Source organism: Neoarius graeffei, chromosome 8 (genome assembly GCF_027579695.1).
Source record: "Neoarius graeffei isolate fNeoGra1 chromosome 8, fNeoGra1.pri, whole genome shotgun sequence".
Lineage (NCBI taxonomy): Eukaryota > Metazoa > Chordata > Actinopteri > Siluriformes > Ariidae > Neoarius > Neoarius graeffei.
Genome location: NC_083576.1, coordinates 78136412 through 78164186, shown reverse-complemented (window position 1 = coordinate 78164186; position 27775 = coordinate 78136412). Strand labels below are relative to the sequence as shown.

Here is a 27775-nt window from a genome sequence, read left to right as displayed (position 1 = left end):
CAGATCATCTACACCCTGGAACAAAAAAATTTAAAACCCACAAATGAAAAACATTGGGTTTGGCATTATTATTGCCCGGCAGGGCAAGTCCTAAAACTAGATAAAGAGAACCCAATTAAACAGAAACCATTATCGTTTTTACATTTATTTATATAGCTATCGCTTTGTCCGTCTGTAAACATTTGAGTTTCCAGAGCATAACTCAAAGACTATTAGGAATTTTTTTCACAAAACCTGACAGTTATGTTAAGTGACTAGAGGAGTTGTGCCTTTTGACATTTTGGAATTTCTGTGATTTTTATTTTTTTCATATTTCCATGGCAACCAATTCAACTTAGGAATATTTTGAGTGGCGTTTCATGTGGGGGCCGGAGGGAATACGTTATCTCCAGATGACTCTTGTGAAGCAAAATTATCCAACTTGAAAAATCATCAGGAAACCTTTTGCTTTCAGTAACTGCTGTGACGCCCGAACCAAACATTTCCGGTAACTGGGGACCGATCCTGCACAATGGGTTGGAGGAATTGTGGCCCATTCCTCCTCCTTAAGAAACTGCTTCAACTCAGCTCCATGACGTTAGTGGGCATGAACCTTGCATTAACTGCTCTTTTTAGGTCTTTCCACAACATTTATTGGGTTAAGGTCTTATTTGGCCATTCCAAAACGTTTCAATCCCTCTTCTTTAACCATTTCTCTTTAGACTTATTTGTGTTCTGATCATTCAAGTCAAGTCAAGTTTATTTGTATAGCGCTTTTAACAATAAACATTGTCACAAAGCAGCTTTACAGAATTTGAACGACTTAAAACGTGAGCTAATTTTATCCCTAATCTATCCCCAATGAGCAAGCCTGTGGCGACGGTGGCAAGGAAAAACTCCCTCAGACGACATGAGGAAGAAACCTCGAGAGGAACCAGACTCAAAAGGGAACCCATCCTCATTTGGGCAACAACAGACAGCCTGACTATAATATTAACAGTTTTAACATGAGGACAGTTTCGTTGATGTTATAGCTCTTCATTGATGGAAAATTGAGTGCAAAACTGTTCATGACAACTGCAGTCCTAAAGTTAGCAAGATAACTGTAGTCCTCAGCCATAAAAGCATTACTGTAAGAGTCCAGAGCATCCTCCAGGTATAACCCTCAACTGTCCTCATGGGGCCGTCCTTCACAGGAGCGGTGCGATAAAACTCCGACCAGACACAGGGCACCAGGATGGACCAAGCAGGTCCGAGGGGCAGAAGAGGCCAGCATCTCAATGATCATTCTCTTGCTGTATGACACATTTACGAGTCAAGCTACAATCCACAGACAAATTCCCCCGACATTCTCCTGTAGAATTTGCTGGTACAATCTACGACTCATCCGTCAATCAATAATGCCAAGCCGTCCTTCACGTGAAACCGCAAAGCAGTGCAAAACCATGATGCTGCCACCCCCATGCTTCACAGTCTGAATGGGCTCCTTATCTTGGAATGCAGTGCATGGTTTGCATCAAACAACACTTTTCATTCAAGCTAAAAAAGTACTATTTTCGATTTATCAGTCCAGAGAACGCTCTTCTAATCGGCTTCTGGCTTATCCACATGGTCTTGAGCGAACTTCAGATGGACACCGGTGTTCTTTTTGGAGAGTAGTGAACACATGTTGTGCACACCGTACTTCTTGTTAAGTGGTTTCCTGATGGAAGATTGATATAACTCGATGCAAAAGCGGCCTGAAGGTCATCAGATATTACGCTGGGGTTCTTTCCAACTTCCTGTGATAATATTCTCTGCGCCATTGGAGTGATTTTTTTGCTGGACGACTGGGGGCGTAACTAACAAAAACAGTGGTGCTGAATTTCCTCAGTTTGTTGAATCACAGTGGATTGATGGAAGTCAAATTCTTCAGAAATGGTTCCGTGACCCTTCCCAGCCCAGCTCTTTTTCTGAGGTCCTCAGGAATATCTTTTGATTGACACATGGCACACTTCGATAAACATGGACGGGCCTGAATGCCATCCCTTTGAATGACAGCCGACTTGAATCACCCCTTTAAATGAACTTTTTTTTTTCATTAAAAAAGAAGACAATGTGATATCTAGGTAATAATGGATAATTTTGCTCAATAAATAAATGTAACTAAAACTATAATTTTTAATGTCATTTGTTTCACTGGGTTCTCTTTATCTAGTTTTAGGACTTAGAAGATCTGAACAAGTTTCAGGTGACATCCAGTATTGTCCAAAAGTCTTGGCCCCCCCCAAATTAGAAACTTTGTTATGGATTTCTATTTTATGACTTCTACATTATCGAGTCAGTACAAAAACATTTTAGGAGTTCCAAACATTAGTATTCCAGCAGGGCGGCACGGTGGTGTAGTGGTTAGCGCTATCGCCTCACAGCAAGAAGGTCCCCGGGGCCGGCGAGGGCTTTTCTGTGTGGAGTTTGCATGTTCTCCCCGTGTCCGCGTGGGTTTCCTCCGGGTGCTCCGGTTTCCCCCACAGTCCAAAGACATGCAGGTTAGGTTAACTGGTGACTCTAAATTGACCGTAGGTGTGAATGCGAGTGTGAATGGTGGTCTGTGTCTATGTGTCAGCCCTGTGATGACCTGGCGACTTGTCCAGGGTGTACCCCGCCTTTCGCCCGTAGTCAGCTGGGATAGGCTCCAGCTTGCCTGCGACCCTGTAGAAGGATAAAGTGGCTAGAGATAATGAGATGAGATGAGTTTTCCAGCACAAAATTAAAAATGGACAGATTTTCAATTTCATAAAAATCAGTGAAATTTATTTCCCTCTGAAATTTAGTCATTGTGATGTGTTTATTTCTGTAATATATATATTTTTTAAAAATAACAGGCTAGTCTGTGGCTGGGAAGTTATTTAATTTGAGGGGATTCTCTAGCAAATAATGTGTATGAAATCGCTCGCTTCGCACAGTCAAGCAGACAGAGGAAGTCAGTGTGTGTGTGTGCACGCGCAGGTTTACCTTGACCATGCACGGACAGTTTGTTGCTAAACGAACAGCTGATCACATCGAGGTGCTCGCTGACCGCCAAGAGTTATTCGTTTGGTCCTGCGTTTCCTTTCCTTCGCAACATAACATCTTTTCTTCTCGTTTTCCGTTACCGTACTCGGTCGGCACGGTGGTGTAGTGGTTAGCACGGTCGCCTCACAGCAAGAAGGTTCTGGGTTCGAACCCTTTTTGTGTGGAGTTTGCATGTTCTCCCCGTGTCTGCGTGGGTTTCCCCCATAGTCCAAAGACATGCGGTTAGGTTAATATGGGACGGCCTTACTCCCAACTGCTCCCCGGGCGCTGTTAGCATGGCTGCCCACTGCTCTGGGTATGTGTGCGAGCGCACTGCTTCAGATGGGTTAAATGCAGAGAGGAAGTTTCACAAGTGTGTGACGAATAAAGTCGTGCTTTCTTCTTCAGTCTTTCACGGTTCATTTGTGGCCTCCATTTTTCTTTCCTGTATCAAATTTGTATCCCACAATGCCTTGCGCAAACAGGGAAAGCCCACCACGTGATGTATGATGTAGTCTCTTGTTTTGCATCATGGTGAAGCAGGAAAAAAAATAGCAGAGAATTTAGGGCCACATGGCCCTAAATTCATTAATTGTTCCATTTAAAAAAAACTAATAAAATTGGAAGTCTGTGATTCAAATTCAATAGCTTTTAGCCCACTGAACAAAAATAATTGGGTGTCGGGGAAAATTCTTTTTATGACCGTCACTTGAAAAATATGAAAGGCAGTACAGCTTTAAATGTTACAGGAAAAAAAAAAAAAAGTTTGTTTCTGAGCAGTATATTCCATAAGAGAGCACTTTTCAGATTAAAAAAGAAAACATAATGAAGGCTACTGGGTTTTGGGGCAAAATGAAGAAGCGAGTGTGACAGTCAAAGTGTCCAGAAGAACTGGGGCTGGTTCTGGAAGACGCTCAGTAAAACCTACAGCTCATTTCCGCATAAAACTCCACTCACTGGACCTCATCTCATCTCATTATCTCTAGCCGCTTTATCCTTCTACATGGTCGCAGGCAAGCTGGAGCCTATCCCAGCTGACTACGGGCGAAAGGCGGGGTACACCCTGGACAAGTCGCCAGGTCATCACAGGGCTGACACATAGACACAGACAACCATTCACACTCACATTCACACCTACGGTCAATTTAGAGTCACCAGTTAACCTAACCTGCATGTCTTTGGACTGTGGGGGAAACCGGAGCACCCGGAGGAAACCCACGCGGACACGGGGAGAACATGCAAACTCCGCACAGAAAGGCCCTCACCGGCCCCGGGGCTCGAACCCAGGACCTTCTTGCTGTGAGGCGACAGCGCTAACCACTACACCACCGTGCCGCCCTCACTGGACCTGAGACTACTATTTCTTTTTAAAGCAAAGGGTCATCTCAGACCAATTACTGACTTTGTTTCATTTATTATAGCTTATTGCTGTTTTTAATGTTCAAAGATTTCATTCATTATTTTTCAGCCATTTCTTTACATGTGCCTTAGACAAATTTTGCACAGGACTGTGTATACAGAAATACTATAATTGAAAATAAAATTGTCAATAGGTTCACAAACTTTCCATATTTCCTTTGCTTCCTCATCTTTTTTTCTAAGTGTTTGTGCCGGGAAAATCGTGTTATTGACATGTTTAGACAATGTAAATACAGGACAAAAATAAATAAATAATAATAACTGGTCTTTTCATGCTCCTGTGAATGACACTGACATGACACCGGGTCAATCCTAAATCACTCCTGACACCCTACACTAGTACACTATTTAGGGCTGGAATTAACAGCTTCTAATGCCTACGTAGTGCACTACATATACACCAGGCTTCCATTTCGGATGTTACCCTTTTTAAACCTAGCTTAGCTTTGTTTGGCTAACTGCACAAATAACGACACCCTCCCAAACGAGCCAAGGTTTTTATTTTTCACTTTAGTTCTTATGTTTTTCGCCCCTACATTAGCCAAGGTCAGGAAATTAATTCAAAAATAAACAACAGAAGACATTTTTTAAGAACTAACAACCTTACCTGACTTTTTCGATAAACAATTCAAGGCGTTAACGCTGTATTTAGACCAGAAGGTTCTGAATACCTGCTGCCACTTGTAGGATAAAAATAAAGTATCTCTGTAGCTGCCAACCAACCACAAAAGGTTCCCTTTGCTTGGTTTCTCGATGAATCTGATGCTTAAATAAACGTTTTCCTATCCGTTTTCCGACAAACCCCGCCTCCTCTACTAGGATTGGCTAAAATCTCAGATTTAAATTCAGGAACTGTGCACTGATTGGACCGTTTATGTTGTTATGACGTGGTAGCCAATCATAGTAGAGAAATCCGAATGCTTCGACCCAATCCTAGTGCAGGAGGCGGGATTACACCCAATGCGACTAGGGAAAAATTTCAACGAGTCTATTTACGGAAGTAAAGCCTCACGGTCAACCTATTGGAGTTCTTTAACGTTAGAAAATAGCTGACGGGTAAGCGCACGAGACAGGACAGAAAACTACATTTCCCATAATGCAGTAGTGCCAGTCCCTACTCCTTACGTTTTCATTGAAAAATGACAACGGTTATTTTTCTACACAGAGGAGCTTATGGGAAAAATAAACAATTCAATCTTTATTCGGGTCCCAAAATGGGGTCTCCGGACCTAATTTACAAGTGCTTATACTGTATAAATAGAAATATAAATCATTCTAATTACAAATAATATAGAACTAAATTAAAATATTCTATGAAACATTCTATAGAAAGGAGTTAATTATCAAAACCTAATAAGAGTAATATTTACAATGTTATCATCAAACTTGTCAGAACTAGGTGTGCAGCCATCACTCAGAATAATGCAACTTTAAATTACGTTTAGACTTGGAAATTGTCTCTGGGAGTGAATTCCAGATAAAGACTCCTCTATAAGCAAAAAAATTAACAAGTATTATATAATTTTATATACATATAGGTATATGGTGGTGAAATGGTTAGCACTGTAGCCTCACAGCAAGAAGGTCCTGGGTTCGAGCCCAGCGGCTGACGAGGGCCTTTCTGTGCGGAGTTTGCATGTTCTCCCCGTGTCCGCGTGGGCTTCCTCCGGGTGCTCCGGTTTCCCCCACAGTCCAAAGACATACAGGTTAGGCTAATTGGTGGCTCTAAATTGACCGTAGGTGTGAATGTGAGTGTGAATGGTTGTTTGTCTCTATGTGTTGGCCCTGCGGTGATCTGGCGCCTTGTCCAGGGTGTACCCCGCCTCTTGCCCATAGCCAGCTGGGATAGGCTCCAGCTTGCCTGCGACCCTGTAGAACAGGATAAGTGGCTACAGATAATGGATGGATGTATATGATTATGTGTTATGTAATTAATAATGAGTTTAAAACACATTGCCCTGCTTAACTGAATATTAAATTACTTTTTAAACAGTTATATTGCATATTGTGGCATATATGTGGCAATAATAGATCATTAAATAATATTCCAACATGGATATTACATGCTACTAAGAGTTTCCTTGAAAATCAGTTTCTGGCAGAAACATCAGTATTACAGACAAAACAGAGATAGCTTTTATTTCCAACAAATGAATTAAATATTGTCTCAACTCATATTGATCAAGAGCCCATAAACTAGAGTAGAGACTACAGACTGACTGTCTGGACTTCACTCACCATCTCCATCTCAGCACTTAATCTGGGTCATGTCATGGAGCCTGTGAGTCTGTTATTAGTCATTTCCAAAAATAGACGCTGAAAGGCATTTGTCTGGATAAGTGAATGGTCTCTCTTCTGCCAGTCTCCCTTGATCGAAAAATATCGAATAATGTTACCTCTGGTCCTAGTGATTCTTATTTTATTCATTAATTCCTCTTCAGTAACTCTTTTATTCTGATCAGGGTGTACGTCAGGCTGTGTACGTTTTAAGAAAGCACAACTTTATTCATCACACACTTGTGAAATTCCTCTCTGCATTTAACCCATCTGAAGCAGTGAACACACACGTGAGCAAGGAGCACACACACATACCCAGAGCAGTGGGCAGCCATGCTAACAGCATCCGGGGAGCAGTTGGGAGTTCGGTGCATCGCTCAAGGGCACCTCAGCCCAAGGCCGTCCCATATTAACCTAACCGCATGTCTTTACCAGTAAGCTCTCAGAAAATAAAGTACATTATTGTACATTTAGTGGTACAACGGCTTGTCACTGGGGCAGTACCCTCTAAGGTACTTATTTGTACCCTTTATATACTGCTTGGGAACATATGTACATTTTTGTCCCTAAAACGGTACACAAAGTTACCTTGAGTTACCTTGTGTTGTTCATGTGCATATCCATGTTGGACACAGTGACTGGATTTCTTGCTGTTGGTCACCTGTAATCTATGAAAAAAATGTTTTGATAAATGTGAGGCGTTCATGTTTAGGACGTAAACCAGAATCCATATTTCCAGCCTAGGAAAGTCAGCTGGTCTTAACCCGCTGGTCAGGATGATTTACGAGGGAGCTTTACGCACTTTCAGGTTGATTTTAGCATACTGGTTTTAGCTGGCCAGGGTCGTTTTCAAGGGGTTTTGGTTCCTTTCAGGATGGTTCTAGCTGGTCAAGTTCAACAGCTTCACTGGTCCGGCTGGTTCTGTTTGGATTATTTAAAGTTAGACAGGCAAAAAAAAAAAAAAAAAAAGAGGTTAGAAAGGATGCCAACCTGGCCTGATTGATTGACACTGATCACAATGTTTTTCCCATGTCACTCTTTATATGTTGCACCATGTCTAATAGTGTAGATAAATTTAATCCGTAGAAGTCCTATGTGATAGGTTTGGATCTGTCTGCATTCAAGGAGGTTGAATTGACAAGGTATGATCTAGGAATGTAGAGCTCTGCCACCTAACAGATTCTGACTCATAGATTGATCTGGTAGCGAACAGTCACTGACACAGACACAGCTGTTCAGAGATGTTTCTCAGTTTATTCTAGGACAAACATGAGAATATATTTACATTCAAGAGTATGTTGTAGCGATGGGATTGGACGATTGGTGATGATTTAATTTATCTATGTATAACCTAAGTGGGTGATGAAGCATTACATCGCTGGTTTAGACTACACTACTTTCTGAAAGAACAGAGACATCATGTACCATTACATCACCCATCAGGATCATAGTTTTATGAAAAGAAGAAAGACATTACTGGTCAACATAACCTTCATTAAGCAGAGAGCAGAATGTGCGAGCGAAGATAAATCTCAATGATTTAACTCAGCAAAACAAGTAGCAATCAGAACAGCCTGTACTGCACCAGTTTCAAACATGCCATATAGATATCTCTATCACTATGACTGACTGGAAGGATGTTTGGAGATGATCGCCTCACTCATACCACCTGTTGACCGTCACGATCTTGAGAAATCACATAATGATCCCCAGGTAACTGTAGAACAGATCTTCTGGTCCGGCACACCTCTCAGTAGTGTCCATGAAGATAAAACACTTCTCATTTAAATGGCACATCATGCTTGGGCCTGAGCATCCTACCTGTCTGTAGGCTGTGGTGACAATCTTTCACGTAGCAGGCCAGTCTCTGCTTAGACAGGGTTATACTGTGGGTCTGATGCATGAACAGCTGCTGTAATAGTACCTCAAGGTATGTACTGGACAAATAAAGAACATTCTGCAGCTCAATATAGTGTACATACAACGATGAGAGGTCATAAACTTTGGTACACAAAATTGGGCAATATAACCTTAAACATATTGATATTAAACAAGACAAAAAAACAAATTTACAATATCTATATTTATTTCTGATGCACAGTGCTACTACTCCCTGGAGTTGTCTTCATCATCATCATCATCATTAGTGAATGATTATGATCGCTTCATTTTGGCATGGACTAAGTCCTGTTTAAACAAGATTTGCAATGTTTTAATTGGATTTCCAAGTTAGTGTTTGCTGTCCTAAACCAAAAATCAACAACTATTAAAGCTAATCAGATTCTGCACGGGATTAAGAATTATTTTAATAAGTTATATTTTAAATATTAATTAAAATATCCATCCATCCATTATTTGTAGCTGCTTATCCTGTTCTACAGGGTCACAGGCAAGCTGGAGCCTATCCTAGCTGACTATGGGCGAGAGGCGGGGTACACCCTGGACAAGTCGCCAGGTCATCACAGGGCTGACACATAGACACAGACAACCATTCACACTCACATTCACACCTACGGTCAATTTAGAGTCACCAGTTAACCTAACCTGCATGTCTTTGGACTGTGGGGGAAACCGGAGCACCCGGAGGAAACCCACGCGGACACGGGGAGAACATGCAAACTCCACACAGAAAGGCTCTCACCAGCCACTGGGCTCGAACCCGGACCTTCTTGCTGTGAGGCGACAGTGCTAACCACTACCCCACTGTGCTGCCCCTTAATTAAAATAAATTAATAAAAAGCAACTAACTTAGGATACGGCTTAAATTATATATTCCACCACTATGCAGTAAGGAAATAAAATACAGACCTAAGTGTGTTTTTCAAACATTAGGTGTCACCAAAGCCTAATTTTCTGGAACAGGCACATGCTTTGCTCTCTCTGTGTGTGTGTGTGTGTGTGTGTGTGTTTTTTTTTTTTTCCTCCTCTTACTTTTTAAAAATGCTGAGGAGATTAAACTCTAATCTGAGGCCTTTCCAGTACATTACCAGGTTTTAAAGAGTCACTTAAAAGCTAATGACAAAAAGACTGGTTATTTCTGAAAGACAAATACTAATGCACTGCATCATCAGAACAAAACAGTGTCTCATGACAGATTTGTGGTTTTAGAATACAGTCAGGAAATGATATTGAGTACAAATATTGATTTTTCTTTGTGTTAAAAAAATGTATTAAAGACAAAAATCTTTGTTCTTGTTGTTCAACAAGAACAACAACAACAATAACACTACTACTACTACTACTACTACTAATAATAGACAGTGTTCATTCCCAACTTTGTAAAAAAGGGAGAAAAGACAGAAATAAAATGGATGTGATGTTGAATAAATGTGTTTTTCTTGTTATTTCTAAAGGATCATCAACAACATCAATAATAATAATAATAATAATAATAATAATAATAATAATAATAATAATAATAATATATTTAAGACAGATAGGCATTTTCTTTTTGTTTAAAATGTTTTACTGGCAGAAGTATGGTTTGTTAAGTTCAACAACAACAATAATAATAAAAAATAATAATAATTATTATTATATTGAATACAGATATGCATTTTCTTTTTGTTTAAAATGTTTTACTGGCAGAAATATATTTTGTTAAGAACAACAACAACAATAATAATAATAATAATAATAAGACAGTGTTTGTTCCCACCTTTGTAAAAAAAAAAGGGGGGGGGGGAGACAAAAATAAAAATGGATGTGATGTTGAATTAATGTGTTTTTCCTGTTATTTCTAAAGGAACAACAACTGATACTCAAAAAGTTTAATTTATCTTAGCAGACTACGACTATTTAATACAACTTTTAATAGTCAGTGCATTACTTCATTTAAGATAAAAACAACAAATTATTCCTCAATAAACATAAAAAACATAAAAAACCATAATTTTTTTTTTACAAAACCTCAGCTCTGACAGAAAGTAATCTAAAATCGTCCACTGTTTCATTAGTTGTTTACCAAAATAGTGTTCTTGATCCTCTAATACATAAATGTACTGATTCAGTCTTTTATATTATTATTATTATTATTATTATTATTATTATTATTATTATTATTATTATTATATTGAATACAGATATGCATTTTCTTTTTGTTTAAAATGCTTTAAAGGCAGAAATATTGTTTTTTTTTCAGTCCAGCAACAACAACAACAACAACTATTATTATTATTATTATTATTATTATTATTATTATTATTATTATTATTATAAGCTAACCTAATATTCAACCTTTCAAAAAGGGCAAAAACACTAATTAATTTGTGATGTTGAATTTTTTTCATTTCTTTCCTAAGGAATTCAACTACAGTCTTTTTTTAATTAAATAATAAAAACATAATCATTTTAATGAGGCTTTTGGAAAGAAAGAAAAGAAAGAAAAGAAAGAAATGAAACAGGTGTTCATGTGATTACATCCCTCACATCCCTCAGCAACAGTTTTCATCTCCAGCCTCTGATTGGTCCAATCGCGGTAGCGTCGTGCACTTTGATTGGCTAAAGAGTCCACTGATTAAATTGATTTGATTGGCTGCTGCTTCTTACTGACCCGCGAGCGTTTGCAGGGTCTCGAAGGTTCCTGAGGTGATTAGCTTTCCGCTAATATGTTAATTATGAATAAAGCTATAATGTACTCTCAGTTAATAAGCTTTCAACCATAAAGAATAATGGTGTCGAATTAAACATATTTATACTTGTAATTGTTTATGTTAATACAAAAGAGCACAAATTGTGTGCAGTTTTCTAAATTAGCTCGCTCGCTAATCTTAACGGATTATCTGACAAAATGGCGGAGGTGTGTTTTGTCCTGTGCTCCAAATTCAGGGACAGTTGAGGCTCAGGTACTCTACAGCTGTCCAGTATAAAAATATACAGCAGAATGAGGGGGAAAACCCAGTTTTAGTTCATTAACTAACATGCTATTACTTGCAAAACTAAGTCTAATTACAACATACTGATATTTTATTGCATTTATATTAATAAACATAATGGCGAAGTGTACTTCAGTATTGGAATTTACACAAAAGTTCATCTGAAATTTCGGATTTGGATGACAGGAGTCCAGTTTGCGAGCTAATTAATGCTAGTTATGAATAGTTGTTGTCAGAGATAGTGTAAGGGTTAATCATTTTGTAAGAAACATTAACATTGTCCTTAATGTATGTTTTATTTTCTGGTATTTCTAAAAATCATGATAGAGTTAGCATTTTTAAATGAATTATGAAATGGCCTATCAGAACCCTTCTTAAAGTTTACCCGTGAGGGTTTAAACGCAGCCTCGTTAGCGCAGTAGGTAGCGCGTCAGTCTCATAATCTGAAGGTCGTGAGTTCGATCCTCACACGGGGCAAAAAAAAATTTTTAATGTATTTTTTTTTAATTATGTTAAATATATTTAAGTCGTGAAGATAAATTAGTTTAACTTAATAACCCTTCTTCATTTCACCAAATTAAGTGTTCTTTATTGAATTTTTCACATTAAGGCCCACTTTACACGGGGACGGTCTGAAACAAAAACGCAAAAGTCCGTTTTCGTTCTCACTTTTTTCCGCGTCTACACGACCGTTTTCAAGGAGGAAATCTGCGTCTATACGGTGACGCATAAATGTGTGGAATTCAATTGGATGTGCATGCCAGGCGGCTAGGTGGTGCTGTGAAAGACCTCCGCTATGTCTGCACGCATGCGCAACGTCTTCCGTCTTGTCTGATCTGCACCGCGAAAACTTTGACTACTCTGGCTATGGTAAGTAAGAAAGTAAGTAAAAAAGTAAGAGCATACTATACCCGCCTCTGTTCATTAACGGTATATGTGCAGATTCGGTATAGATGTTCGAAGGACTCCTGGACGTTTATTAAAGCTGCCAGAGCAGCTTGAAGGTCCGTTGGATCGATGTAATCAGACATGCTCTTACTTTTTTACTTACTTTCTTACTTCACGGGCTGACATGTACAGTATATAAAATATGTATGACGTAAACGCGTACCCGACGTGAGCAGATCCGAGCAGAGTTTCGCGTATTGGGTAGTTTAGGGGGGCTGCAACGGGGGCTGTTTTTAACTTATCCACTCTGGAAGGCGTTTTCAATTTTTTCCGTTTTTCAGCCTCGGAAACGCCGTCCCCGTGTAGACGAAAGGCACTTCCGATAAAATATTTAGTCGTTTTTACCCGACAGCGTCCTCGTGTAAACGGGCCCTAAATCACAGGTTCCCAACCCTGGTCCTGGAGACTGATGAACTTCCTGTTCTGCAGTTCCTCGAATGGCCACTTGAGGCAGGCTCCAAAAGCGAGTTAATTCCCATCGACCCCCATGTTAAAATGTCCGACTTTGTATAGGTAATCGTATGGGGCCGAGTAAAATTAAAGTGCATATCACGGGTAAATTCAGGAGCCAGATCAATGTAATTCTCCTATTTTATATTAAACTTTGGTCAAATATCTGTAACGTTCTGCATTCTCTGCAATTTTTTTTACCTTGCGCAATACCAGAAAAATTCAGTTGAAATCAAGCCATTTGAGGCGAATTGGTCCGCCTCTGAAAAAACTTGGCATTTGGATTTCCCAGCAAACACTGATTTTCATGACATCACGTACAGGACACCTCCCTTTGAATCCTATGTCAGCGCTGGTTTGTTTATGAGAAAACAACCTGGTGGTTTTCTGCAAATTTCTTCAACGCTATCACGTAATTATTAAAATGGTTAACAGATGTATCGTAGGAGGGTGTAGCAACACCAGTCTTGATGGGATTAGTACTCATCGTTTTCCAAAAGACCGGACAATGAGAGAGAAATGGGAGCGCTTGGTTGACACAGGCTGTGCACTTAAACTGTGTAAAGCTCACGCAGCCTGCTGGCGCTTCCGCAGGTGACGTCACGAATCTGGCTCCAGACTCCCTTGGGATTTTTCCAGACGTGTTTTGTTATTTTATTTTTTTCTGCTGTAGACAGATGGCCTTGTGCAAAATTACCCTTCTGGATGAGTGTGTAAAGGGACATACTTTCATATAAAAAAAACCCCCGAAACTGGTCCAGAATATGCACTTTAAGGATCAATTTCGCTCGTGAAATTGATCCTTAATTTTATGAGGAACCATACGATTACTTGTTTATGATATATAGGGCCAAATTCATACTTCGGAAGCTATTCAAGTTCACAACATTTGTCATTCACGTTTTCTGAACCAATCAGCGCGCAAGAATATCTTGCACGTTTGAATCAGTTTCTAAAGCGTCTTTCATCATGACATGGCGGCATGACATGAGGATTTTGGACAGGATTTTAACATCTTTCAGGATTGATCCCGGATATTTCTCTTGTCTCAGATGCTGATCCAATGCTGCCTGCATTTCTTTAAAAGATTCTGGTTCGTAGGTTTTCACATTTTCTTTCCTCACTTCTGCATAAAACTGCTATAGCACCTTGTCTAACTCACAGCATTCATATGCCTCTAGAGAGCTGTTTATTTGTCTTTCTGCGGCCTGTTTCTTAAACATGGAAAGCCAAAAATTTTGACTTTTTTTGGTATTTTCATTTTTGCTTGCAGCTTTCAATTGGTTTATCATTTCTTCGTCAAATATAGCGAAATGCGGCATTGCTGAGTCAGCAGAGTCAGCCATTTTGTTGACAAAATTTGCTAATTTTTGTAACTATAACCAAGCAAGGAACTAGCCAATAGCATTTCAGAAATACGGCCCCGTGTTAAGGAAAAAAAAGCCCTCCTTGATTGACCAATCAGAATTGAGTAATTTGGCCCTATGTATTATAAACAGCAAAAACAATCATGTTTACAGCCTGGTACAAAGAAAGAAAAAAAAACTGTTTTGGTCTCTATAGCTAGCTTACCCCTTCATGACAGCTGTACAGGTGGGGGTGGTGGTGGTGAATTTTCATATGATTCGACAGTTTAAATTATATTAAGCCATACGTTTATGCGTAATTAGGGACGGGGCTGATTTAAGTGACAGCTTAAGTGATGGCTGCTAGCTGGCATTACATTACCTCAGAACTTAGCTCAGAAAATAAATAATTTATGTAGCCTAGCTCCAATTTTCGTCTAAGAGCTTTGCCATGCAAACACAACTTTTACACACTACTACACCTCTAAGTGACATTAATTTGCTTTATTAGATTGTACTTACCTTTCAATATGTTTGATGTAGCTGCCGATGAAGTTTATCAGAGTCTCCCCGTCAGTAAATTAGGCTCAATTAAAATTGAAAAGATGACACTCCTTTGATTAAATATGTTCATCGGACGGTTACATGCCCAGTTATTATCTCATCTCATCTCATTATCTGTAGCCGCTTTATCCTGTTCTACAGGGTCGCAGGCAAGCTGGAGCCTATCCCAGCTGACTACGGGCGAAAGGCGGGGTACACCCTGGACAAGTCGCCAGGTCATCACAGGGCCCAGTTATTATTATTATTATTATTATTTTTCTGTAAACCAGCCATTGAGGTTATGGTGTGTATCTTATGGAGCAGTTTCTTTTAGTTTAGCCAGTATTTTGTTGGATAACTTGCATTGCAAGCTTGTTCGCTTCAAGGTTCATAGGCGTATTCCAACCGTACTATTCCAGTGGCCAGGCTTCACTATCCCTGCCCCTTTCTCCATTTATGGATTAGCTGGGAGTTAGGCGGAGTCAGACGCTGCCAAGATGGCGACACCCGTAGCCTCCTTATTTGAGCTTCAAACCCGCTCTTCAGAAATCCTATGAGTGACGTCACAGAAGTTTTGTCTGTTATTTTTGCAGTCTATGATTGGTACAAATGAGTAACAGTGAACTTGATATGCCTTGATATATATTCCAGGAAAGTGTCCCACAATTTACGTCTTGGAAACATCTTGGTAGAACCCTAAATTGAATATTTAATTTTTATAATCAGATGAGATTGAACTTTAAAGCATAAAATTGTCCGAACCGTTCAGAGCTGTTGTTTTTATGTAGACTGAAATACCAACGCATAATTAATTAACAGATATAATGATATTATCATTTAATCAGTCTCATAATCTGAAGTTTGTGAGTTCAAAGCGACCAAAGTTTGAACCTACCATACCACCAAGATATTTGGGATCGTGTAAAATACTCTTGGATGTAAACGGTGTTTTAGCTTTCTACATAAAGTGGAGATGATGCTGTTCAATTAACAATGTGGGGAAAAATACTTAGGAATGTCCCTTTGGTGACTGACCCCTTGAAAATGGTTCCTCCAGGAACGATGACATTTCAGTTGTCAAGACAACGGAAAAACTAAAATACAAAAACAGAAAGATACGTCACAATGCTCTTGTGCACAAAACAAAATGCTCTTGTATTTGTATTTTAGTTTTTCCGTTGTCTTGACAACTGAAACGTCATGGTTCCTGGAGGAACCATTTTCAAGGGGTCAGTCACCAAAGGGTTAAAAACTATTTTGCAGCCCTGTTAGCACAGGCAGTCTCCTGACCTGAAGGTTGTAAGTTTCATCCTCGTATAGGGCATGGGTTAGTTTTGGGATACCCTCGATCAGTCAGTTTTGTCACGGTGTGCATGTTTAATACTCAAAGCAAAATCAGTTGGTTTGTAAACTCTCTTTTTAGACTTTTGCAGATTAGTTTCCATTCTGAAAAAAAGAAGAAAAACGGGAGAAAAGAAAAAAAGACAGGCAGGAGAAGAATAGAATAATGATGTGGTCAATTCCGACAGCAGTAATAGTAGACCTACAGTGGTGCTTGAAAGTTTGTGAACCCTTTAGAATTTTCTATATTTCTGCATAAATATGACCTAAAACATCATCAGATTTTCACACAAGTCCTAAAAGCAGATAAAGAGAATCCAGTTAAACAAATGAGGCAAAAATATTATACTTAGTCATTTATTTATTGAGGAAAATGATCCAATATTACATATCTGTGAGTGGCAAAAGTATGTGAACCTCTTGGATTAGCAGTTAATTTGAAGGTGAAATTAGAGTCAGGTGTTTTCCAATCAATGGGATGACAATCAGGTGTGAGTGGGCACCCTGTTTTATTTAAAGAACAGGGATCTATCAAAGTCTGATCTTCACAACACATGTTTGTGGAAGTGTATCATGGCATGAACAAAGGAGATTTCTGAGGACCTCAGAAAAAGCGTTGTTGATGCTCATTAAGAAGAAGAAGAAACCTTTGTTACATGCACACTTCAAGCACAGTGAAATTCATCCTCTGCATTTAACCCATCTGAAGCAGTGAACACACGCGCGCACACACACTCAGAGCAGTGGGCAGCCACACTCGAGTGCCCAGGGAGCAGTGAGGGGTTAGGTACCTTGCTCAAGGGCACTTCAGCCCAAGGTCGCCCCACGTTAACCTAACTAGGGTCCATTAGGCTGGAAAAGGTTACAAAACCATCTCTAAAGAGTTTGGACTCCACCAATCCACAGTCAGACAGATTGTGTACAAATGGAGGAAATTCAAGACCATTGTTACCCTCCCAAGGAGTGGTTGACCAACAAAGATCATTCCAAGAGCAAGGCGTGTAATAGTCAACAAGGTCACAACGGACCCCAGGTTAACTTCTAAGCAACTGAAGGCCTGTCTCACACTGGCTAATGTTAATGTTCATGAGTCCACCATTAGGAGAACACTGAACAACAATGGTGTGCATAGCAGGGTTGCAAGGAGAAAGCCACTGCTCTCCAAAAAGAACATTGCTGCTCGTCTGCAGTTTGCTAAAGATCACGTGGACAAGCCAGAAGGCTATTGAAAAAATGTGTTGTGGATGGATGAGACCAAAATAGAACTTTTTGGTTTAAATGAGAAGCGTTATGTTTGGAGAAAGGAAAACACTGCATTCCAGCATAAGAACCTTATCCCATCTGTGAAACATGGTGGTGGTAGTATCATGGTTTGGGCCTGTTTTGCTGCATCTGGGCCAGGACGGCTTGCCATCATTGATGGAACAATGAATTCTGAATTATACCAGCGAATTCTAAAGGAAAATGTCAGGACATCTGTCCATGAACTGAATCTCAAGAGAAGGTGGGTCATGCAGCAAGACAACGACCCTCAGCACACAAGTCATTCTACCAAAGAATGGTTAAAGAAGAATAAAGTTAATGTTTTGGAATGGCCAAGTCAAAGTCCTGACCTTAATCCAATCGAAATGTTGTGGAAGGACCTGAAGCGAGCAGGTCATGTGAGGAAACCCACCAACATCCCAGAGTTGAAGCTGTTCTGTACGGAGGAATGGGCTAAAATTCCTCCAAGCCGGTGTGCAGGACTGATCAACAGTTACCGGAAAGGTTTAGTTGCAGTTATTGCTGCACAAGGGGGTCACACCAGATACTGAAAGCAAAGGTTCACATACTTTTGCCACTCACAGATTTGTAATATTGGATCATTTTCCTCAATAAATAAATGACCAAGTATAATATTTTTGTCTCATTTGTTTAACTGGGTTCTCTTTATCTACTTTTAGGACTTGTGTAAAAATCTGATGATGTTTTAGGTCATATTTATGCAGAAATATAGAAAATTCTAAAGGGTTCACAAACCTTCAAGCACCACTGTATAAGTAAAATATATATTCCAGGAAAAAGTCCTGTAATTTATGAAACACCTTCGTAGTGCCCCTGTTATTTTATTTTCTAATTTAAAGGTGCACTATGTCGGATTTAGTAGCGAGATTGCAGATTACAACCAACCGAATACACTTTGTGGGCGAATGGGGCCTTTCTGTGTGGCGTTTTCATGTTCTCCTTGTGTCTGTGTGGGTTTCCTTTGGATGCTCCAGTAGTCCTAAAACTTGTGGATTAGGTCATCTGGCTACTCTAAATTGCCCATACAGTAGGTGTGAATGTTTTTGTGTATACCCCACAATAGATTCATGACCTGTACAGGGTGTGTTCCGCCTCTCGCCCAGTGTCAGCTGGGATTGGCTCCAGCCCGCTCCTGACTCACAATGGATAAGTGCTATAGATAATGAAAGAGTGAGTATTAAAGTACAATAATGTGTGACTCACTTAACACCATTGTGTTTATGTAGCGTTCTCAACCTTGTTAGTACAGTAGGTAGCCTGTCAGTCTCATAACATGAAGGTTGTGAGGTCAAGCCTCACATAGGGCATGTGTATGTTTTGTTTTGAGATTTAACTAGGTTTTGCTACAGGGCACTAGCCTGGGAAATCCCATGCTGCTTTGCACAATCGTTCCGATCTGAAAAGACAGCATGGAAACTATGGTCTAAAGGCTCACCTGAGTTAGGGAGCCAATCAGAGAGTGGGGAGGGATGGAAAGACGGTGACGCGTACTACTCGACAAACGGAAGCTTGTAGTTTATTTGGGACTGTTTACGGATCACGTTTAACATGGCGGCGAGCGATATGAACCAAACTTTCGATCAAGCTTTAGACACTGTTCTGAATAGTTTAGAGCGAAAGTTTGTTTTAAAACGGCAGTAATCGTTCGGTGCCATTGTTTTCCTATTTTTGTTTTACCTTCTCTTTCCTTCTCTTCTTCGTCGCTCTAACTACGTCACCGGGTACAACTGCCATGATTGGCCATGGGCCATGATTGGCCATACGCCAAATGATAGACATTCGCAACGTCCAATAAATGGCCGTTTACAGTCGTAAACCACACCTCCCCTACGAGAAATTCAATAGGCGGATTCCAGACCATATTTCACTTGTGATATGGTCTGGTGTTAACCAGACTAACAGGGCACACGTTTAAGCCGTGAAGCGAATTCAGGATAACTTTATAAACCTTGTCATTCATTTGACCAAATCAAGAGTTCCTCGTTGTGCTTTGCCTTCATGCATTGAAAAATTGAAAATGAATGAAATAGCATCAAGCACTAAAGTCGTTCAAATCAAATAGTCGCATCAGATTAAATCGCAGGTTCCCAGTTATGGTCCTGTCTTGCACATTATAGTGTCTTCTCTCATTCCAACACACCTGTATGCACAAGTAAGCTAATTAACAGCCTTTAATTAAATTATAAAAAGAAAAATATATATATTTCTAATACAAGAGTCACAATTACAACCGCACACTTGGTAGGGTATTAGGCAGAAAAAGAAATTTACCAGTCAAAAATAATATTTTATATAATCCTGATAAGCGCCGCAGGTGCGAAGACGAGCGCCGCAGGCGCGAAGTCCCTCTAGGGGGGTCTGGGGGCATGCCCCCCCAGAAAATTTTTGAAATTTAGACTTCATTTCCTGCATTCTAGGACATTTTCAGGGTGAAATGGCGTGTAATTTTTGATCAGAAATATTGCATATTTTTACTTTGTATTTTTTTCAGTTTCACTCCTGAATGTATCAGATGTATGTATGGTGTTTGATTTGGTAACAAAAGTGAAAAGAAAATAAACAACAATGAATTGTATATAATCTTTTGATCTAGTTACAGTATTTAATAAAAAAAAAAACCAACAGTATTCTATTTTACCATACCCCAATGAACCCCCCTTGTTAATCAATGTATCACACATACCTTTTCTGTCTTTTTGTGGAAAAACGAATCAGTTTTTGTCACATTCAATTTGGGGCGTTTGTTGGGATTCATCTTGATCCAGAAGAGTGAGTCAGCAAAAAAAAATGCGGTTCTCCCGCCAAGAAAGAGGAAACTACAACGCAGGGTGTTTGGCAATTTTCGACCAATCAGAATTCGCGATTTATTCAGTCCGCATGTTACAAGATTCAGTGCGGGCCAAAATGGCGGAAACGATGAAATATTCTGATTTTTCATTTCAAGTTTTCAGTATTTTTCGTATTAAACTGTGTTTCTTACGATTTGTAAATGATGGCGGAACCACACACGGACTGGCCATCGGGAGTAGCGGGAGTTTTCCCAGTGGGCCGGTGGTTCAGTGTGGGCCAGCGGAGAAAAAAAAAAAAAAAAAAACAGTTGCGCGCTGGCCTTTAATATGATAAGCAATGTTAACAGTTTCTTTAACAAACTGTTAACATTGCTTATCATATTAAAGGCCAGCGCGCAACTGTAATAAGCAATGTTAACAGTTTGTTAAAGAAACTGTTAACATTGCTTATCATATTAAAGGCCAGCGCGCAACTGTTTTTTTTTTTTTTTCTCCGCCGGCCCACGCTGAACCACCAGCCCACCGGGAAAACTCCCGCTACTCCCGATGGCCAGTCCGTGTGTGGGCGGAACATAACTGGATTTATCGGATGACATGTGGGAGTATTCATGTGCGAAAATTTTCGGCATTATCGTCCGTTTCAGTATCCGTCTGTGTGTATACTTGCCCGTTGAAATCGGCAATTGCCCGTCAAATTTACGGGTGGACGGGTCTCTGCCTAATACCTTAACACTTGGTCGGGACTGGTAATTAATTTGTTTGCAAAATATCACAAATAAAATATCAATGACAAGAAACGAGTGCGTATTTCAGTTGCAAGAAGTATGAATGACAATGATCAAGCATTTTTAAAAAAATAATAAAAACTATCTAAGTCTCTGTTGACTACTTTTTTTTTTCAGTTTCTGTGTTTGTGAAGTCATAATATGCTGACATCCTTATACGCTCACTTTGTATTTTTCACTCACACACTAGCCTACTTTTTCATTTCTGTTGGCCAGTTTGGTCACTCAGCAGCCAAACACACTTTGATGGACATTAATCTTTTCTCTAATATGTTGCAGATGTTTGCTGCATCTTGGAAAGTTGATGCTTTGAAAACACTCTCTGTGAAGATCCAAGTAATTAAGGTAAGTTACGATGTAATAAGTTAAAACCTTAAGAAAATTAAAAGGGCTAAGATCGTCAGTTAGTTACTTCCTTGGCACTGAGCAGTGCTTTAGTCACAGCCTCGTTAGTGCAGTAGGTAGCGCGTCGGTCTTATAATCTGAAGGTCGTGTGTGTGTGTCCACTGCTTCAGATGGGTTAAATGCAGATGATACGTAGTAAATTGCAAATTTTTGATCGCCATGTACCAAAATAAAAAGTACGTTCAGCTTCATAAGTGTTGGGTATTTTATTGAAAAAACCCTGAATTTTCATAATATGCACTCAGATTTGCACGATACTGATTACTTTTGACACGGCGATCTTTTTTCTGAATGTTGTCGGTGAAACCGCTGGGCGCCGCCATGTTGGATTTTGGTTAAAGCCGATGATGTGCCACTCCTGTGACGTTAGACTCTAGCTCGCTTTCTATTGGTCGGCACTGGCCGAAATCCATACCACAGGTCGGGAACAATCATGACCCCTGGTGGGCTTTTTCGCGGTCATTTCGGTCAAACCGGAAGCCGGCCAGAGACAGCGGAAGTTCTAGTCACGGTTAAAGGAACAGTCCACCGTACTTCCATAATGAAATATGCTCTTATCTGAATTGAGACGAGCTGCTCCGTACCTCTCCGAGCTTTGCGCGACCTCCCAGTCAGTCAGACGCAGTCAGACGCGCTGTCACTCCTGTTAGCAATGTAGCTAGGCTCAGCATGGCCAATGGTATTTTTTGGGGCTGTAGTTAGTTGCTCAGATACGGAGCTCAGATATCAATGCGCTGCCGAAGCGCGCAGAAGGTGTTAGTACGCCTGTCATTATAGTGCGGACTTTCCATAGCATAGAAAATCGCTACGTTTCAATTTGTGTAGCTGAACTTGTTTCATATCACTGGTCATATAAACCTATGTAAACAGGAAAAACGCGGAAGAGTTTGGTCGCATCTAACTACAGCCCCAAAAAATACCATTGGCCATACTGAGCCTAGTTACATTGCTAACAGGAGTGACAGCGCGTCTGACTGACTGGGAGGTCGCGCAAAGCTCGGACAGGTACGGAGCAGCTCGTCTCAATTCAGATAAGAGCATATTTCATTATGGAAGTACGGTGGACTGTTCCTTTAATAGATGTGTATCCTTCGATGGAAAACAATAAAAATATTGAATTCTGGAGGATAAAGATAGAATAGGATAGAAACATGTAATACATAGCGCTTTGGAGCGCCACCCTCTGAAAAGTAAAGTGTGGAACTGTGCTGCCACCTTTTGCCTTGTTGTGTCATCACCATAGGCTTAGCTAGCGAGCTGTGCAGCCGTGTTTTACACGGCCAATTCTCAAAAAACACGGCCATAAATCCCCAAACGCAGCCTGTTCTATATTAACCCGTGCTAACTAAAATTTTGTAAAATTTTGTTGTTGTGTTAAGTAATTTTGTGCATTTCTGTGGACGGTTTTGTCGACAGTCAGTCAGCGGTTTCCCGGGGCGTGCCCAGCGTGCGTGCCTTCCATATATGGAAGTTAAATCGAGAAAATCAAAATTACCACCAAAAATGTAGAGTTCTTATTGGTCAGACTTCGAAACGAGGCTTGAATGGAAGCAAAATACTACGAGCTTTAAGAGCTTCACCGGCGAAGTTCGGCAGGTTTAGAATGAGTAGGTTAATATCTTCGTGAGTTTTTTATCATACAAGCTTGATAAACATATTGACAGAAACTTTATACTTTACACTTTCCTATGTGCCCACTGCCAAATTATATTATCGTTTTTAAATTACCTAAATTAGATGAAACAAAACTTGTCCCCTTCCTCAGTCACACTGGACTCGGCGCCCACTTCTGCATTCATAAAAGACTGTTACCATGGTAACGGCATGACCATCACTTTCACTCTTTCGGTTCCGTTTGGTTTCTCTTTCGCCAAGATTTACGTTATCTTAAATAGTACTTTCATAAACTACCATTATTATTGACATTTTTTGTATTATTTACAGTTTTACAGTATTTCAGGTAACTACAGGAAAATTTCCTTTCATTTGTAACTTAATTTCACTTATTTTTAAAGGAATACTCTGGAGTGAAATGCTTTCTAGGTCTATTTTCACATTATTGGGAGTGCATACGTTGAGTTGCTACCACAATCATGTCAATCGGATGTGTTTTGAGAAAATTCGTTTTTTGCGATTTCAACCGGAAAGCGCTAACACGGCAGTGCGCGGGGAATGTCTTTTTGCCGATACAAAACGCTAGTTTTGTGGAAATGCACAATTGTGGTATGTTGTGAATTTCCAGCGGGATGGGCTCTGCACTCAGCACTCGACTTTTATGGACTTTCCCCTGAAGATGGCGTCTGGAGAAGAACAACTTCAGGTAAGGTCACTGGCTTTGTATTTACTCTTCTACACACTCTGTCCGTGCACTTGCTGAGCTAGGGACACTTCGTTTTGTTTGTAGGAACCCTCTACTCACTTCCACAGAACTGTCATGTTGTTTTGAGCTTTGCAATGGTTTTAAAACTAGCGTTTTGTATCGGCAAAAAGACATGCCCCGCACACTGCCGTGTTAGCACTTTGCGGTTGAAATCGCAAAAAACGAATTTTCTCAAAACACATCCGATTGACGTGATTGTGGTAGCAACTTAACGTATGCACTCCCAATAATGCGAAAATAGACCTAGAAAGCATTTCACTCTGGAGTATTCCTGTAACTCCTGTTTATTGCACTTTTTAACAGAATCAAAATGATTCCTAACATTTTGTGATGTAACATTTGCATTATGTATATTTCATAAAATCAAAACTTGTTAAAGTTTTTATTATTTTCTATTATTTTCAGCTGTATACCGTATATTTCATAATATTAATCTTCAGATTTGGCTGAATCTCATTTGTTATCTTTGTTGTATAAAGATGTATTCTGTGGAATACGACCTGATTGCAGCAATTTGTATTTTGTTTTTTGTCTAAAGTGCACGAGAAATTATAATTTAAGGTTTTTGCTTTTATTGCAGGAATTTGTAGAAGATTTTATTGATAATTACAGTGATTTGTAAAGGTCTGGTTATTGGATAAGAAACTAAATTTAAACTTTGTTATAACATTCCCTGGTCGCGACCAAGTTACACTCCCTACTTTCAGAAAAACACTCCCAACCTTCCCAATCCTGGCTAAGCCCCTGGCCATCACATGCGATAAGGTGCGTTTGTATGCCAGTTAGGCGAGTTGTAGAGAAGAGAATACAGTCAGAGAGGACAGATTTAATACTTTAATATTTTAAAAGGAATCTATGTAGATTGTTGTTATCCTTAAGGATCTTTAGTTGGGTTTGAATGATTCGGTACGATGGCCAGCAAAGTACCTACAATCAGCAGTTCTGGTCATGCCATTGCTCAGTTGTCGAAACTGATTTGAGTAGTTTATGCCATCTCAGTATGCAAATAATACAATTATATTTCAAAATAAATAAAAAATACTGGAACAAAAGGTTATTTTTAGACTCTGAGCAACTGATAGATGTTCTGGGCACAAGAATTGCTCCTGAAGGTGCTTTACTTTACTTTGTCAAGATGGATGTATATTGCTGGAAGTGGCCAAGTAAGGCTGATGGAAAAAAAAAAAATTCAAAAAAATCGAAAATTTCAAACAGCTGTAACTTCTGTTCTGTTTAACCCTCTGGGGTCTGAGGGTATTTTCTGGCACTCGAATGATTTTAGCATGCTCCGATTTTGTTGTCAATTTCAACAAATCTAAGCAGTATTTTCAATGGCATATGACTTTTTTTGTATTCAGCACAAGTTCAGCGACAATAATATCTCTGTAGTCTGTCTGTCATGATTGCACATTAAAAAAAAACAGATAAATGAAGATGTTGTAAAAAGCAGTTTTAGAACTATGTTGGAACGTGTGAAAGAAACATGACCTTACCCGTTCTGTCGAACCATTTTGGTCACTTGAGGTGATTCTGTTCAGGTTTAGGAATGGATCGAGCACAAAAACTTAAATCTGCTCTCTACTGATTTGGATAATTAACTAACCATCAAAAAAAAATGTATGTCCTATTGTTTTGGGATAAAGGGGTGGCAGTGGGAGTATGAGAAGAGTAAAAATTCAATGAGAAGAGTAAAAATTTCCATTCTATTCAATGAGAAGAGTGAAAACCCCATCCCACTGCCAATTCTTAATCCCATCAGCTCAAGTCACAACGGGTAAGGTCATGTTTTTCACACATTCCAACACAGTTCTAAAACTGATTTTTACAACATCTTCATTTATCTGGCATCTGACTTTATTTTGGTATTTGACTCGATTCAGTGTGTCTTGAAATGAACTCTTGTACTATTTTACTCAGTTCAGAACCACAGCCAACTCTGTTACTGTGTTACACAACTACTCTGTAATTTTGTTCCCGCTCCAACTCCAAATTTTACTCTCTAAACTCAAAATAGAGCAAAATTAACTGTTTTGAGGAAAATACTTTTAACTCTGGAAAAAATTGCTCAGTAGTTTTTCCTGTTTATGCACTACAGCACACGCATATCAACCGATCTGCTCATCAGAAATGGAAGAAATATTTACACTTACTCGAGTTGATCTTTGGCTGGATTGAGTCTAAGTAGAGCTGGACGATATGGCCTAAAAAAAAATCTTCGATTTTTTCACAAAAAATCAGATTTTTGATTTTAATCGATTTTTCCCCCCCTACTAAAAATCAAACTACAGATGACAAAGAAATGGTTCAAAACAAGTTTTACCTTTATTTTGTTTTCACTTAAATTTCCCCTTTGGGGTTAAAGTGCAACCAGAAACCAAAAAGAAGCCAAAAAACAAGCTTGTAGATGAGACAACATCGTGATAGCATCTGTGATTGCCTTCCACCATGCCTCATTCTTATCATAAGGCACACAGTTAAAAAATGTGTCCGGGACGGTTGCTTGCTTTACTTTGGATGGTGTGCTTGTCCTGCGGCTGTTTTCATTCCGCTGGAAGCAGCACTTCTCCCGCTCTGCTGCATGCTTCTGTTTAAGGTGTTGGAATAAATTCGTCGTGCTGCTTCCTTTGGAAGCAACCGTTTTCAAATGCACCTTACAATGAGGACTTGTTTGGTCTGCGTCCGACGCCGCAAAACCAAACCAATTCCAGATCATGGAGAAAGTTACTCCTTTCTTGGGCACAAGTTGCGGCTTTCCCCCAATCGCTGCCATGTTGTTTGTGTGTGTCTATGGCAAGCGCGCGGGAGGAGGGCTATAGTGTCAGTGCCCAATCCGTCCCTGCTGCCTGATCTGTTCTGCACATGCGGAGAGGGGAGCGTCGGTGGCGGAAGTTAAAACTGAGAGAAAACCGATTTTCATAAAAACACATCGTCCTTAACTGTAAATTCGAATTAATCGATACAATTGATTTATCGCCCAGCTCTAAGTGTAAAAAAAAAAAAATCACCCTTCATAATCAGTGTCGCAGTTCTCAAGATTGAACCAAATCGCTGAATCATGAACTGAATCATGAATTGATTCGCTGTCCTGAAATTGAATCGCTGTCCTGAATTGTGAAATAAATCATGAACTGAATCGCTGTCCTGAATCATCCGAAGCACATGAAATCTGTATGCCATCTCACAACAAGTTTTACCTCCAAATAGCCTGAACTATGTCTGACAGATTTTATCCTGTTTACGGTGGGCGTTCCTGAGAGAAACCAATCGAAACCGAAAGAGTGAAAGTGATTATCATGCCGTTACCATGTGAATAGTCTTTTATAAATGCGTAAATGCGCGCTCAGCGCTCTAGCGCCGGTGTGACTGAGTAAGGTGACAAGTTTTATGTTCCATCTAATTTAGGTCATTTAAAAACTATAATATTATTTGGCAGTGGGCACATAGGAAAGTGTAAAGTTTGTCAATATGTTTATCATGCTTGCATGATGAAAAACTCGTGAAGATATTTATCTCAGTACATGACCTACTCATTCTAAACCTGTCGAGCTTCGCCGGCGAAGCTCTCGACCCCAAAGGGTTAAACTAAATAAAACCGGTTTTGAGTTCAGAACTTAATACTGTTTCTTTTGGTATCCCACACTCCTTGATAACAACTAGATTTAAAAATGGTGTGTCATTGCTAATATTAGTGACAGATTTATGGAATAAGAATAAAACAACCGGTTGATGCTCACCAAGTGTCAGTTTTATTTTCAGCCGTTCAATTACACTACATGACTATCCCGATCTAATTCGTATCATACCTTCCCTTACTGACTGTTACTCTGAAGGATTCAATGCACCATGTTGCGTCATAAAAACATTTGCCGTATTACGTGCATGTTGCATAAGCGCTGCTTAACACGGATGGCACTTTTCTGCGAAC

General features: G+C 39.7%; 2 protein-coding genes and 1 non-coding gene across 6 annotated transcripts in view; 2 read left to right on the top strand and 1 right to left on the bottom strand.

The window, feature by feature from the left end:
* tcp11l1 (t-complex 11, testis-specific-like 1) overlaps window positions 1-8548 on the bottom strand; it is a 55619-nt gene extending 47071 nt beyond the window's left edge. Inside the window, exon 1 of one of the 4 annotated variants that reach the window (XM_060928284.1) lies at window positions 8527-8548. The gene's annotated coding sequence lies outside the window, so the exon portion shown is untranslated. Of the gene's footprint in view, window positions 1-2970; window positions 2992-5035; window positions 5203-8526 lie in introns of those variants that run through there. The other 3 variants (XM_060928281.1, XM_060928282.1, XM_060928283.1) reach the window with 3 other exon arrangements.
* Window positions 8549-11501: 2953 nt separating this feature from the next.
* LOC132890922 (coiled-coil domain-containing protein 73-like) overlaps window positions 11502-27775 on the top strand; it is a 56305-nt gene continuing 40031 nt past the window's right edge. The window contains exons 1-2 of the mRNA XM_060928280.1: window positions 11502-11549; window positions 21345-21410. Of these exons, the coding sequence (XP_060784263.1) occupies window positions 21345-21410 (66 nt within the window). The 5' untranslated portion in view covers window positions 11502-11549. The remainder of the gene's footprint in view (window positions 11550-21344; window positions 21411-27775) is intronic.
* trnam-cau (transfer RNA methionine (anticodon CAU)) lies at window positions 11984-12056 on the top strand. Its single transcript has one exon. It is a non-coding gene; the product is annotated as a tRNA-Met (tRNA).